The sequence below is a fragment of the Saccostrea echinata genome, unplaced genomic scaffold (genome assembly GCF_033153115.1).
Source record: "Saccostrea echinata isolate AGI-Se365-2 ecotype Australia unplaced genomic scaffold, CSIRO_AGI_Sech_v1 ptg000054l, whole genome shotgun sequence".
Lineage (NCBI taxonomy): Eukaryota > Metazoa > Mollusca > Bivalvia > Ostreida > Ostreidae > Saccostrea > Saccostrea echinata.
In genome coordinates, this window is record NW_026889803.1 from 45,495,908 (window position 1) to 45,511,940 (window position 16,033).

Genomic DNA, 16,033 nt, shown 5'->3' on the forward strand with positions numbered 1-16,033 from the left:
TTGACTCTTATAGTCCAACATTTAATCAAATATTGGACTGTAACTCAAATAAATAACAAAAGGGAAATCATACTTATTAAGATCCAAATCTGCGATTTTATTTTTAAAAATTAGCTGATGTCACATTTTCTCTGGCATAAGTTTTGGATTTCCTGAGAAAAATTGCCACCTTCAAGTCTGAAAAAGTGTCTGATTTTAGAATTGATCAAGACGCCCCCAAGTCGAAATCTGGCTGCAAATTCTCCATTCCCAAAATGCCTTCAAATATTGAATCTATATCATCCGATTTTTTTCACTCGATTTCCAATAGAAATTTTGAGTAAAAAAAAAATTCCATCAGGCCGTCTTTAAAAAAATGTCTGTTTGCCCTCTCCCCGCCGACTGACTAACGCTGGTCCGACTCAGATTGATTTTTTAAAACTTTTTTTTAACTTCCAGGAAAGATAATATTTTTATTCATGTTATTGATGCAAGTGTATCAATCAGTGGAAAAGTTAATAAGAATGAAAAATTTCTGAAATGTAAGGTCAGATTCAGATTCTTCTGAAACATATTATGCAACACTCACGTGACACATTCTGTTCATCTTGGATTAGTACATGTATTTATGCCGATTTCCATTGGAATACTTTGTTAATTTGTAAATATTAGTGTACCTTGCTCATTTACTAGAATGTTCATATTAAAAAAGTAACGGTGTCTGTTCAATTTATTTTCTTAATTACATGAAAGATTTCTCATTTTTTTTTAAAATCGAAATTGTTCTTTGTCGTTATTCTAATGTAGCTATCCTATTAGAAACCTACAGGTAATTTACCGGATGCAACAAATCTACATGGGATTTATTGGAAAGGATTCAACACGTCACAACAATGTTTTCTTACAAACATATTTTCCCCAAACGGGTTGCAAGGAATTGTTTATAGTGGTTATGAAACAGAACTTTGCATCTTTCAAAGAATTCTGAAAGGTTTCAATATTGGACCGTATGTTTTACAAACGTTCTTTCATAAAATAAATGTTGATAAAAAGTAAGAAAAAAAAGACAAGTAATTGAATAATCTGTATTTGATGACGCTGACAATACAAACAAACTAAATAAACGTTGTACAAACTGTTCTTTAAGGAAATCCTTTCTACAACTCTTCATTTCACCGAGAACGAGTCATTCTCTAAAAAACAAGTATTTTTCCTATTGCTTGACTTTTAATTGTTGTCACCGATTTTATTAATTACAGCAAATATCAAATACATTACTCCTGACAAATTGCCTCATTTGAATGTTTCACGATGGAAATAAACTTCACTGATCTGTGGTTAATAAAAAGCAAGAAACCCTTAATATTTGAACTTGTTTGTCATGTCCAGCTTAAAACATCGGATGAAATTACTAATCAGTCAGACACCCAGTGTTTGGCTTTTTCAATCGCTTTTGTCCATCGTTTACAAAGTCTTGTGCGTTCTGACAAAGGAAAAAGGTAAAAGAAGATATGTAAAAAGAACTAACACATGTCTGCAATATAATTTATGAAATGATGTTGCAATTGTCTTTACTGAATACTTATTATACATTCATAACTTGCTAGAATATTTTTATCAAATTACATAGAGCGTAAAATACACTGTATGTGTTTACCGTCATCAGCCATTGAAGGCGAAAAAGTAGTTTCGTGAATTGGAAAAGAAACATCGAGCTTCAATCTATCAGGAGATAAAGGGAAAATTTCTATCCCTTCGGCGGCCCCTGCCATTAAAGCAGCCCCAAATGCCGTTGCCTCAACCAAGGAAGACCGTACTATATTAAACATACAAGTAGCGGAAACATTTTTATGTTTATAAATTCTATTAACTTTTTCATTATACATACTCAATTTTTAAACATCTGAGATGATCAAGAATTTCTAAAAATGAAATATGGAGATAACGAACAGTATTCAAGCTCAAAGTCCATTAAACAATACAAATAGGGAGCAGAGCAAACACGGATCTCCAAAAACATCAGAGGTGGGATCAGGTGCCATGGAGGAGTGAACATCCCCTACCGACCGGTCACACCCGCCGTGTGCTCCTTGTTATGATCGGGAAATAACGGGAAAATCCGTCGAGAATTCAGTGTGTATATAATGGCCTAACAATTAGTAAGAAAAACGTCAGTCAGCATGACTTAATGATACATGTAGATTGTATTTGCTGACAAGATTATTGTATCGACCATAGAACTTACGAAATGATGACTTTAAATGAGACTGTTGATATTCTTGTTTCATCATCTTGTTAGTCAATAACTTACTTCGATTTAAAAATTGTTCATACGTAGAGCATGCTCTTGCGTATCGAATCAACTAATATACACCCAATATGAAGGTGATAAGGGTATATTGCTTCATAAGTAAGGGAAGTTGAAGATTTTTATATTTTAATATTAACCCAACAAGATGGAACTATTAAAGTTAATTACTAGCTTTATATATAAAATTGGCTTGGATTTCCCCTTACCTACTGTTTCATTGATAAAATTGGCTTGGATTTGCATCAGAAGATTGTTTACTGTCACTCCACCATCTACTTTTAGCTCAGGTATTTGTAAACCTGTATCTACTTCCACACCGTCCAAAATCTATCATTTATAATTAGATTCTCGCTTATTATAACATAACTTTTCAATATGGTATATGTACATGTAAAACTTTGAATTTCATGATGAATTGTTGGTTCTTCCAAAATGTGTGCACGTTTAACTCACGTCTTTCACCATGAAGGCCACAGATTCCAGAGCCGCTCTACAGATGTGTTCCTTCTGTGTGTACCCTGTCATTCCTACTATTGTTCTAGAGGGTAACAGAGTTGTTTATAACATTTAGATATAACAGTTAATCGTAAGACTAATTTGAATCAATTATAAGCCTAAAATGTGTATGTATTTTTTTTTACCTTAAATAGCAATGCTATGTTCTGCTAAGTGATCAAATTGTTATGCAAAGCTGCTTTATTTCTCTTACAGTTCGTGTATAATTACATACCAAATCAATAGATCCATTTCAGTGTAAGAATTAATACATTGTACATAATTTCATGATTTTATGATATAAAGGGTTTCTTTTTATATCTGTTGATACTGACTAAATGGTATGAATCCTGCAATCCTTCAAAGTATCACAGGGTATTAAAAAGGTAATGTTCGGTTACCCTCTGGCGTCATCCTCCCAGTAGGGACAAAGAAGACCCCCGAAGGCGGGAACAAAAAAGCAGTCATGTGACGATTCTACTGAAGCCGCTAAAGTTTCTGAAAATGGAAGAATTCAAAAACAACAAAAAATGCATTTTGAAAATCGATCAAATAGTAAAGTTGTTTTCATTGTTACAATTTGTCTATCATATAATTTGTGTTGGTACCGATCTCTTGGGCGGATTTGACGATTTGTAGATTGTCTCTTAACCATCGCATTAACTGTCCACATCCTTCAATGGCGCCCTACAACGAAGCAAGTACTTTTATTACCGTGTTTACTACACTTTTATCTAAATACTGTTTCATGAGTTGTCTTCACTTATCAAAATAGCCTCAATATCTAGGAATACTTTTATATTGTATGATACATTGACATAATGCTATAATATTCTTTAACGGTGTGCTTACCCAAAGGTTAAAAAGTATTGGGGCTGACTTTCCAAGTTGATAAAGTGGAGAGGTCATCATTCCACAGCTGGAATACACAGCCTACAAATCACTTAACATTATGCAATACACATTCATCAAATCAATTCACCTCATGCATATCTTTCAAATCGCTTCCAGTAAACAAAGCCTTACTGTCATTAGACATGCTTTATCTCAGAACAGTGCAATGAAAAAACAGAGAAAATAGGAATACGCAATTCTTTAATATGGCATTTATGGGCACGGCTGTATCATGTTGTAAATTTGAATTTGCTAGGGGAGGTAAATGCAAAATTTACAATATGATATTTTGCATTTACCCCCCCCCCCCCTTAGTAAATTAAAAATTAACAACATGATAGCTGTATATACAAACAAAATGGCTGGGCCGCCAACATGTCAAAGGGCTGACCCCAACAGCAAAAACAACATCGAAAGCTTATTCAACATCAAACGTTCACATTTTCAGTAATTTACAACACATCATTAGACATGCTGTAATACAAAACTTATCCTGTAATACGTAGTATTACAGTTTCTGGCATCCACATCATTTACAAAGAATAAATCCATTGCAATTGCACTGTTCAGTTGCTGATTTTTTTTAAATTTCAGAATGTTACATATTTCGGTTCTCCCTTTCACATAATAGAATCTATATGTATATGAAACGTGAAAGAAAACAACTATGTGTTCATATATATAATATTTAAATAAATTATATGTATGAAAAATTCAATAAATGATTTCTCACCTCAGTGCCCGTGTTTATATTTAAGCATCCTGCCGTCCCATATCTTAAATTGAAGAAAAAGTGATGCATTATAATTATGGTCAATAAAAATTCAAGCTGTTCATTTCATATAATCTAGTGAGAGAACAAAATGTTGTTACTAATGATTTGTATCAAAAGCTTAAAGATTGTGGTTATCTTAGGGAAAAAAAATAATAGAAAAGTTTTCTATCTAGTTATGTTAAACGTTTAGAATTTCTGACATCACAGTTAACCCTAATTTCTCAGCACAAGTATTCTTTACACAAGAAAGAAATTTGAGCGCATGATAAGAAACTAATTAAAATATACATCATTGAGCTTTCAGTTGCACTGCTTAAAGATGTTTGTTTCATTAAGCAGAGTTGTTTCAAAAACGGTTTCTGTAATGTTTTCTGCTTTTTCAGTCTTTAATTTAAACTGTAGCCGAGAAATACTGAAGACATATGAAAGAGTATCTGTTCATTAAAGTTTCTTTGAAGAATAGCCGAATTGACTGTTTATTAATTGTAGCTTTTTATTTCGACATTTAATATATTTCCACTCTAACTCATTTTCTAACACATTTATATGAATTACAATCGAGAACTAAAATGTTAAATCCCCGAATAGTTTTCATCATATCATTGTGCAATGGATTGAATGAATGAACAAACTGACAAAGGTGCCTTTTAGGGGTGATACGTGATTAACATTTAAATTTGGTAATTTATATGCATTACATTTTAATGCAATGTTAATACTCACGTGCATTTAGATTGACCTTTATTGAAACACAGATGTCCAACGGTTCCCGCCATTTGATCACCAATCATCTTTAAACAGAAGTTTGTAAGTTAAAGAAACATCTTTTTTTCTTATTGTAGTTGTCATTTCAAATTCGTATGTATCTGACTAAAATTATGAGTTACCCCAGAAATTGGAATTCCCGCTAATGGTCCATGTTTTATATAGCCGTATATTTCCGAGGTACTCCTAATCTCAGCAAATACATCATGAGGAATTCCAAAATATCTGATAAAATTATAATTATCAATAATTTCTTTGAGTAATACATATATCTCTTAAACACAAACACAACAATCAAATCATTAAAAAACCAACAAACTTTCATAAACTAGGAAGTACGTATACAACAAAAATAAAATATGCTTTGCAGTTTAAAATACATTCAATAAAAGAAACAATAAACGAGGAATTTTGCTAGTATTATTAAATTGATACTTCGATGAATTTTCGAAGTATATGTATATGTAAATCATAAAGTATACTTCTCAATTATTTAGCTTTATATTTAAATATTACATTTTACAGGAAAAAAATTAAACAGTGAAATATTCTTACCTGCAGATTTCCGGATCCCAGTCACAGGTCTCCAGATTACACAGGCCTGTAATTTGTCCATTGGAAATGTCTGTTAAATACACTCCCCCATTTACACCCCCAGTCAAATTCTAAAAATTATTATTTTGTATAATATACCATCTAGAATCACCATTCAAACAAAATTTTGAACTTTAATGGTGATTAAGTCCTTTAGTTGGTTATCAATTGCAATTAAAACTTCTCAAGTTTTAGTTAGTATTCTATAATTGATTTCACATTAAAATCGCTTTTAAAATGTATATTTCTCACATACCCATAAAATCCATGTGTTGACCGTGCCAAACATACACGTTCCTTCATCTATGGCTTCTTTAACACCAGGGACATTTTTAATTATCCAAGGAATTTTTGTGTTTAAAAACAATGAACTCAAGGGGAGTCCTGTAGTTTTCTGTCAGAAAAAATCTAACTTATAGCTACTTTTTTCCACAAAAGGCAAGACGGGTATAATAAGATTAAATTAAATGATCCATGTCTTAAATTTGTTGAACTTTCTTATGCCATATAGTTCGGTAATCTAAATATATAAAGCTAAAAAAATAATGTATTTTTGAACTATTTTTAACCAATATACATGCATAGCTGAGTGACCCTTTAAAACAACTGATGTATACCTGTATTCATTTTTTTTTAAATCTTTGCTTCATAGGTTTTATTTTGCCCTTCTCCCCCTCCCCAACAGGCACAAGTACCTCCTGAAGAATTACTTGAATATTTTATTTACAAAAGCATGCACAACTACACGATGACACATAATCATCCATTAACTCTCTTACTCTAAAATGGTCCTTATTTCTCCCAGGTAGTCTATCCAATTCTTTTTCATTGTCTTCACGTGTACGAATGTCGCACCATTCTAATAAAGAGAGAAAAAGTGAAACATAAAATACTGCAAACAATTCGTTTCTCAAATACATGTATATACCTTTCAGAATAGTTAATTGGGTGAGCCATGGAGCAGATAGAACATACTTTTTTAATCCATCATAATCCTTATTCTTACTGATACATATACTGTGGACGTACATTTTTCCGCCTTGAATTAGTTACGCTATGTACGCAGTGACAAATTTTCCGCGGAAATTTGTCATAGCTTACATAAAGTGCGTTTAAGGCATACAACGGCAAATCTGCAAAAATAGTCATTAAAAATAGATGAATTACTGTGGAATCATCATTTTTTTCCTCGGGTGGGTGGGTGAGTGCTCTATTCTTGGATTTAGTGGGTCACTATCCCATACGAATTTTCGCGTGTTATTAATCCTAACTTGGCCAAGATTGAATCATGACCCTACCGGCCAGAATTAAATGGCTAAGTTATCAATCTTGATTTTATCATGTTATAAATCCTGACTTGTCCACTACAAAGCTCTGGAATGATCTTCCGATAAGTGTACAAGAGAATCCTTCAATACCTATTGTAGTACGCTTTTAATTCTCATTTATTTGCAAAACATATAATAGAAAATCCAAGTGTGCTTGTGGAAAAACTGAATCAACAACACACTTTTTATTCGAATGTCATCTTTACAATGACGCAAGGAAAAAAATAATTGAACCATTAGGACCAGTTACTTTACACATTATCTTATTTGGAGATCCAACTGGAAATTATTCCTTTAATACTAACATTTTTAAACATGTACATCACTTTATTTCTGCTTCTAAAAGATTTGTAACTTGAATCTTACTTGTGGCCGTATTGTTGAACTCTTTATTCCTTACTTTCTAATCGTTATATTGGAATATGAATGAATTCATGTTATGATATCTCTCCAAATATTTCTTCATATTTAACTCATTTTTTTTCTTTGATTTATTCTGTATTTTTTCAATTATTCTTTCTATTATATTTGTCACGCAACAAGGGCAAATATACTGTATTTTTAATTGAAAGTTAATTTAAGGAAACAGATTAATATAAGTTGTATAACAACTTGTTTCCCAATCCTGTATGTCATTATTTATTGTGTACATATGATGACTTATTTAAATAAAATAAAGTTTAAACTAATCCTGACTTGGTCAAGATTATAAAAATCATGACTTGGACATGTTTGAAATCTTGACTTGGCCATGATTGCAATCCTGACCGGCCAGGATTGAATTACAAAGAAATATATAGAACATGACTTGGGGGTTCCCTAAGGCTTTACACTCTATACTGTGTTGTGTTTCATAATGTATTTAGTTCCCATGTCTTAAAAAGCAAGTCCATTGCATACATACCAATTGCGTTGTGGAATAATTTTCCTGTCTTTCTGCACCAAGAGATAATAGTCAGCATCTGGTTGGTTATTCCCAGACCTGTTCAATGGAACCATGTTAATTTTAACTTGAAACACTAAATTTTACAAACTTCGCTTCTCTAATTAGATCTTCATCCATTTTTGTGTCTAAATCTAGCAAGTATTTTTTAAGATGGTATGACATTATTTGTCAACTAAAAGAAAAACAAACAAAATCATTTTTCATCTGAATATCCACATAATAGCTTTAGATACCATCTAATAAATCATTTTTAGATTTTGTAAACTTTTCATATCCTTGAAGTATAGTTTACGTGTATGTCAATAAATAGGTAAGCATTGGTAAAATTTTATTTCAAAGTATAGAACAACGAAGCTAAATTATGACCTACATTTAATTTGTTGTACGTCTAGATTCTTTTCCTTCAGTTTTTGAGCAACTACATCAAAGCATTTCCAAACAGAATCCATCAGATAAACAGGATCCATTTCTGTCCATCTACAAAATAGAGAATACTTTTCATGCTTTATGATTTTGGAAACAACCTTATGAGTAGCAATATACCATGATCAACTGCATATAATGGGGATTATGTCTCCCAGTTGATTCGATACGCAAGAACATTAAATATATCTATAATAACGAGGCAAAATATTGATGAATAGGTTGATGAAAAAATCAACAGTCTTGTTTAAAGTCAACAATTCGCAAATTCTATGCAAATACAATCCATCATTAAATCGAATGTTGACTGACGTTTTACGTACAAATCGTTAGGCCATTATTTTCACACTGAATTGAATACGGATTTTTCCGTTTGCGCGTTCATGACAAGGCTATGAACACACGGCGGGTGTGGCAGGTCGACACTCCTCCCTGGCACCTGATCCTACCTCTGATGCTTTTAGAGGTCCGTGGTTCCTCTGCTCCAAACTTTTATTGTTTCATTGGACTTTTGAGCTTGATTACTGTCCGTTATCTTCATATTTCATCCTCTTTGGGATATTGAAAAATTAGACCACCATTGCACCAGCAAAATAAAGTTTTATTCATTTTATTTAGGTTGATCGAAGTGTGGGGCGAAATTCCCCTCTGCAGGAGTTAAATACTTTGTGCGGTTTTCATTGAAGATATGATGAAAGATACATTAGACTAAACGAAAAATCCTGTGACTAAAATGAGTGAGCTAATATCATCATGTAATAGTGTTGGATTTGTACAAAAATAAAGTAACAGAACTTGCCAGAAGATATATTTTAACTTTTATTTAAATTTGTTATTCAAAACCTAGATCCACCCCTTAGTTCTCCCTTACCTGTACATACATATATATACCTAAGGGCATTGGTCAGATGTTTTGGAATTGGTCATTGTTATTTTGGTTTTTATTGGTTATTGATTTGAAAGGTCTGATTCTATTGGTTTTATTGACTGGGTTGGAGTTTTCCCGCTTTATTAAGACCATTCTTTGTTCAGAGGTTGATTTGACCAGACTATATATATATTCATAAAAGACATTTTTGACTTTGGACAGATTTCCATTTCTGGTAAGTTACTAATATTATTTCATATTTTAAATGTTCATCCTATAGTATGCAAAAGTCATTTCCATTTGCACTTACTAAAGTGAATGAATGAATTTGAAAGAAAGTTATTTTATGATGTATATTTATTATTGATTACAAGATCAATATTAAGTATTTAACAGAAGTAATTTGATGTTAATCAGATTATATGTTTTTATGATGATCAAAGATATATTTGATGATATTGTTCAAAGTGAGCAATTGATATATTTTTAAGGGATAATATTTTTAAATAAACTGTATTAAATTACAGATCACCATTCATGTAGATACTTCTATATTAACAATTTGTGGGAAAGCCTATTCCCATAGAATGGTGAGATTTAGATTTATTTTAGGAATGACTCTAATTCCTGGCCAAATTTTTCGAGTAAAACCTGGTTTGGGTCAGTTTACGCTTTATAATCCGCGAAGCGGATTATAAAACAGCGTAAACTGACCCAAACCAGGTTATACTCGAATAATTTGGCCAGGAATTAGAGTCATTCCTTATAATTTAATTTTAAAATCATTAAACAACTGTGGTTGTAAAATTTCGTTGCTTTTTATTAGTTCAAATTTGCCGCTCAATAATACAACCGTAGTAACGGAAGTGATGGGAAGCGAGGGGAGGTAAAAACTGATACATAGTCCTAGCAGCCATGTTGTTTAATTACATGTGGTAAGATCCGAGTTACTGTTCGAAGTAAAAGGTACATTTATTAAATCTGGAATTTTCCATGAATCCCGAGGACTAGAAATGAGATGATTGCATGGATACAGACGATTCAGCTGGTTGTCGGGGGGGGGGGGGTGTCCCCATACCAAACCAGGTTATACAGAAATAATTTGTGTTCCTTTTTGGATATTAACCAATCAGAGGCTAGAATACAAACAAAATTAAATTATATTTTTTAATCTGGAATATATTTTTTATGACTATTATGGGAGTAATATGTAAAGATTTATATATTCAAGAGTTATCTCCCTTTGATGACAGTGTAAATATTATAAATGATGATAATCTAATTATTATCTTCATGTAAAATAATGAACATTGTGTGTGATAATTATTTACATTATATTTATTGTTGTTTTATGATATTTACAGGGCTAATACAACACAATATATATATAATCACTCCACTGTGCAATAAATCTGATGAACCCTGACAGGAGTGTTGTGTTATATACTTCCATAGTGATACCCCTGTTACAATCACCTACCCTTCCAGTGGCTCTATTCTCTTTGTCTCAATGCTGTGGGAGGCTAAAGTCTCTCCTGACACGTTATCAAAAACCTGAGATGTAAATAAATTAGATATTTATATGGAATCATTACATCTATATTTTAATTTGAGTTCATGCACATGTACATACTAACAACGAAAAAAATTAATTTGAGGCAAGTGATTTTCCTAAAAACGTACAATAAGGCCATAGGCAATTAACTTTTCGATTCTCATACCCGAACATCCTCCTTCAAATTTTCTAATCCCGTCGTTTTTTTTTTTTTTTAGATTTTGGTTTAAAGGATGAATGAATGACAGTTGACAACAAAAGAAAAATATCAGAGTATATACATCCATTAGTCTTGTAAACAAGCCATACACAAACTTAGGGGTGTTTCGCCGAGGAGAGGGGTGGTGGTGGTCAATAGTCATTTTTCCTTTATAGATATTTACAATGTATAAAAACGAAAATCCACCACCCCACTCCCTCTAGATCCGTAAAATAAATCTATACGATTCGTGTTCTCTGATCAGTCATAGAAAAGTAAACAAACACACAGTGCGGTTTTTATTTTTTCATTCATCTGAACAAGGCAATTTGATATAAAACGAAAAAAAATTATCAGGCATATTTTTCGACATATGTACATGTATACGCGCTGCTGCATTCTCGCCTATCATGTGCAGAAATACCTAAGGGCATTTTTCTTAATTCCCACTCATAGAATGTAAACAACTCTCAAAAGTCTATTTAAACAAAACATAAAACAAAGACTTACACAGAACTTGGTTCCACTTGATCCTTGGTCAATAGCACTGACCAGGACGGGAGACTTCTTTGTAGCCATGTCCGAAATAGTTATTTATAGACACCTTGTTCAGAGTGACCAGCACAATAAATAGATTTGGGCCAGAAGATCCCTGGGCAGTTTAAAAGGTGAGATTACACAGGACATTTGTGTAAACAACAACAAAATTTTTCTAAACACTTTGCTGATATACTATAATTAACTACTTATAATGTGAATTTACGTATCAACAGATTTAAAGATTTACTTTCGATCAATCCTTTCCGTGCCTTTAATTAATCTATAATTTACCTGCAGAATTCGTAGGGTTTTCATCTACCAAATACAACTTATTTTGCAATCTTGAAACTTCACTCGGAATGCAGCTTGATGATTGTTGTTGGTATATATATGGAGAAGATAATTGCTTGATTACGGCAAGATATTTTCACATCTGCAAAATCTGTGTCACTCATATTTACAGCGCTAGTTTAGGAAGCGCGAATTCAAATATTCATCATTTCTTATGCATACATGTGGTTCAGATAGGAGACTATACATAATTAGTTAACTTTCTGAAAATTCCTTTCATGCATGCACTCTCATGTGCATTCAGTCACAGCTAGAATCAATCACAATTTATACACTGAAGTGAAAGTTTGAAATTGAAATATATATGTATGATTGGCAATAAAATTTTTAAAGCTAAATACATGTATGTTCACAAGAATTGAAACTGCAATTTACAAAGAAGCTGCATGTGAAAAATCATAATATATGTCTTTTTAAAAATCATTTTGGTTTTTCGGCCATGTCTCTGTGAGGGTCAATGATTTATTTTTAATGTTCAGCGTATTTATAATGTACAAAAACAGAAGTGTTCCATCAAGGCAATAAAGAGCCATATTATTGAGATCCATTATCATCGCGCAAAAAAATTCCGCAGAAAATTTTCTATAAATAATCATGATTTATTTGTGTCCGTAACTCTTGACTGACAGTAAACTATCCATTTTCTTTTAATTAGAAGTATTAAATAGATTTTCAATCCTTTAAGTTCTCTATTTTGGCATCTCCTAAAGAAATTCATTTGTCTTCGCACCAAGTTTTGCAGTCCGAGTTCTTTTTCTGCTTTGTTTTAGGATCACCCGTCAACAAACAAGAAACAGCATATTGTTTATGTCTAATAATGCTCACATTCATCAATTTTGATCTACGAGAAGTGGAGATGATGTGAATTTACATATAATAGCCTTATTCTTACTAACTTTTATAATTCTATATATTTCTGTATACGACTTTCACTACTATTTAGGCACGAAGATTGATCCATGGCCCTTGATTTAAAACAAAATAAATCTACAATAAATGGGTTAACAATGATTTGACCATGATCAATTTGTTCTTGAGAAGATTTTTAAGGGCTTTTTCAATATGCATTCCTATTTTGAAAAATAAAATTGACCACCATTAAAGCCAAATCCTATGATTAGAAAAACCTGAAATCTGCAATAAACAGGGATTCTTGCATACTTTTAAAACTAATTGTGTTCCTGGTACTCTTATAAAGATTTTAAAGAATTTAAAATATTTTTCAACGTTCTTACCGCTTAACAATAGTCCTTTTACCAAAAATAAGTAAATATCCTAAGGGGTGTTTATATATTGATATGACTAATGGAGGACTTACTGTTCTGAAGATTAAAACAATCCCTTACATTACAAGGGGTTATCAAAAAGTTCGTGGACTGATGCGATAAAATTAATACTATGTAGTCTGTGCTTACAAAATTTATAAGGAACATAAAACAATAAAAGTTTAAGAAATGTTGAAAATTTTAGCTTGATACGTTGATAATTTGCCAAATTATTCTAAAATAAAAGAGACATTACATGATCACCCCTCGCTGTCGCGGTTTAGTTTCATGACGTCCGACAACGTCATTGTTTCTCAATGTCCGCTCTCTCTACCTCATACACTTATCTTGATGAGATTACCTGGAGTTAAGTATAAGGACTTAAGTCCGTCTTGTTTATATGACTTTACAATGTCATGAACAGCTGCTTTCAATGCATATAATATTGTAATTGGATCTATACACAGGGAAAGATCCTCACTTGATTATGCCAGAATACTTAGCTTGTTGGAGTTCAGTTTCTACCACACATGATCAACGTCACTTTTCGACGTGACTGACTTTTGACACTCTGACTACAAATCGACATTAACTGTGCGTCTTTCATCTCTCTGGATCTTTTTGGGCATTTAAAAACAAGTACTCTGGATGCATTTTATTTTTCTGTAGACCGTTTAAACATTCCTTAGGTCTATACCAGTTTTTCCAGGAGAGAAACTTTATAGACTGTTGGAAAAAGAAACCCCTCCCACTTTTTGACGTCATTTTCAAGCTCATAATTGTTTGGACACTCCATATAAAATTTGCGATAAAATTTCATAGAACTTACAGAATGGGGTAAAAATTGCAAATTTTACGGAACAATTGTGTTGTACCACATGCCTGAATTAACGGGATTTTTTGATGACAAATGCTCATATCAAAAGAGTTTTTCTCAGTTACACTCAGGTAGAAAAAAACGTCATATTTCAGGTTTCGCCGCCTGGACATACCATTGCTTACAAAAACGTTAACAATTTATTAAAAAAAAACAAAACTTATGATTAATGGTTTATTCTATAGATAGAAAAGATTATGCTAACTATATGTGTAAAAAATCAGTGATGTACCTAAAACGGTTTTAATTTTATGGCGCTTAAGTCCACGACTTTTTTGATAACCCCTCGTATTTCAATGTAACACCACTCTTGCACTTCAACTACTTCAATTACCTTTATCAACGCTGTTTTGTGGAAAGTTTGCAAACTTGCCCACTGGAACCGGGGACACGGGAGAGGGTGCCTATCTCCTATTTTTTTTTTTACCAGTTTATACTTTATAATATATAACTTAGCCAATTTACATTCCCCTCCCCTCAATAATTTCCCCCAGCATATACTATACAGTAAAATTAAAACTAAATAAAGATATGATTGTGTCCCCTTTAAAATAACGTCTGAGGAAGGAATGTTTGAAAAAGTAAATTTTTTATTAGTCCCCAACTGGTAAAACTGGAGGGGACTATAGGTTTCCTCTGCATCTGTCCGTCCGTCTAGCTGTCTGTCCGTCTAGCTATCCCTTTGTCTGTCTGTCAGTCTTCCCCACTTGGTTTTCCGCAATTTTTTTCTAAACGGTTGCATATATTGAGCAGATTTTTTGGTATGTGGAAAAATGTTCAAAGACAATGAAGTATTGCTGATGAAAAAATCACTGTTGTTTAGTTAAGTGAGGGAAAATATTTGCAAATAAAGTGTTCAATTAATTTATCTTGACCTATTAAAATGTTAATGATGCTTGAATTGATTAGAAATTGAGTGTTAAACAGTATAGATTTAAATTTACTTCATTTGGTATCATGGGAAGTGATTGGGAAAGAAAAATTTCATTATTAAGATTCAGAATGTTGAAATTTTGATTTCAAAAAATGTGAAAAAAAAAACAACTAAAAATGTCGTTATGACGATCAAAGAAAATAGTTATCTTAATTGACAGGAGAAAGTCGGATTTCCAGAAAAATAGTCGTTATTACTAAAGGTCATTTTACCAGAAAATAAGTAACGACAATCTTCAATCTCTTATTAATATCGACTTTCTTATGTCTGTAATAACTTCTTATCTGATATTTTTCTCTCTCTTGACCGAAAAAAATGTTAAAGTGTTAAAAACTGCTTGTTGAGATAAACTTTTATAGCGTATTAACAAAGAATATTTACTTTCAGCTGTTTGTACTATACAAATTGTTTTTAAGGACAGTTTAATAACACATGTATGCATAAAAAACATATTTTTTGCCCCCCCCCCCCTAACAATATATAATTCAACTTTTTTTATGTCTTAATATCCCAGCAACATCTTGAGTAGTAGTATCGCTGATGTTTTGTCAATATGTACCTAATTTCCCTTCAATGAAACCCATGTAAATTTAATGAATGTTTAAGTGACTCTTTCGAATACTTGTATCACAAAAATTCAGCCTGTAGATTTACATGTATGTAGATTTTCACTTCGTAGACGTACATGTAGTCAGTTTACCATACGAAGTGGAAGAAAACGAACACTTCCTGGTGAATAATTAGGGAAGTATCATATAATGAAATAGAATATTAACATTGTTAATTGGAGCAAAATATATCAACCATGAGAGAGACCTGTATATCAAATTTTACAGGTTCTAAGCGATAATTAAATTTATATCTTTATTCCTGTTTTCCAATAAGCTGCACTTTAAATTTTCATTCCTTGTCGATTTGGACTTACTAGACTTGC

At 32.2% G+C, this 16,033-nt stretch overlaps 1 protein-coding gene across 1 annotated transcript; it reads right to left on the reverse strand.

Annotated features, from left to right (window-relative positions):
• Positions 1 to 1,050: 1,050 nt before the first annotated feature.
• On the reverse strand, positions 1,051 to 12,071 carry LOC133205669 (glycerol kinase-like). Its single transcript, XM_061341513.1, has 18 exons — positions 11,964 to 12,071; positions 11,643 to 11,784; positions 10,859 to 10,932; positions 8,458 to 8,564; positions 8,046 to 8,123; positions 6,593 to 6,672; positions 6,070 to 6,207; positions 5,775 to 5,884; positions 5,342 to 5,444; positions 5,178 to 5,245; positions 4,413 to 4,455; positions 3,638 to 3,718; positions 3,394 to 3,472; positions 3,187 to 3,283; positions 2,744 to 2,828; positions 2,497 to 2,617; positions 1,637 to 1,795; positions 1,051 to 1,462 (listed from the first exon to the last, which is right to left on the reverse strand). The coding sequence occupies exons 2-18, from the start codon at positions 11,709 to 11,711 to the stop codon at positions 1,395 to 1,397; spliced, it is 1,560 nt and encodes a 519-aa protein (XP_061197497.1). The 5' UTR covers positions 11,712 to 11,784; positions 11,964 to 12,071; the 3' UTR covers positions 1,051 to 1,394.
• Positions 12,072 to 16,033: the final 3,962 nt, after the last annotated feature.

Coding starts and splice junctions, on each gene's coding strand:
- LOC133205669 (XM_061341513.1), bottom strand. CDS start 11,711: ATGGCTACAAAGAAGTCTCCCGTCCTGGTCAGTGCTATTGACCAAGGA. Junction 8,565..10,858: donor AGAATAGAGCCACTGGAAGG/GTAGGTGATTGT, acceptor TCTATTTTGTAG/ATGGACAGAAATGGATCCTG. Junction 8,124..8,457: donor AGACGTACAACAAATTAAAT/GTAGGTCATAAT, acceptor TCCATTGAACAG/GTCTGGGAATAACCAACCAG.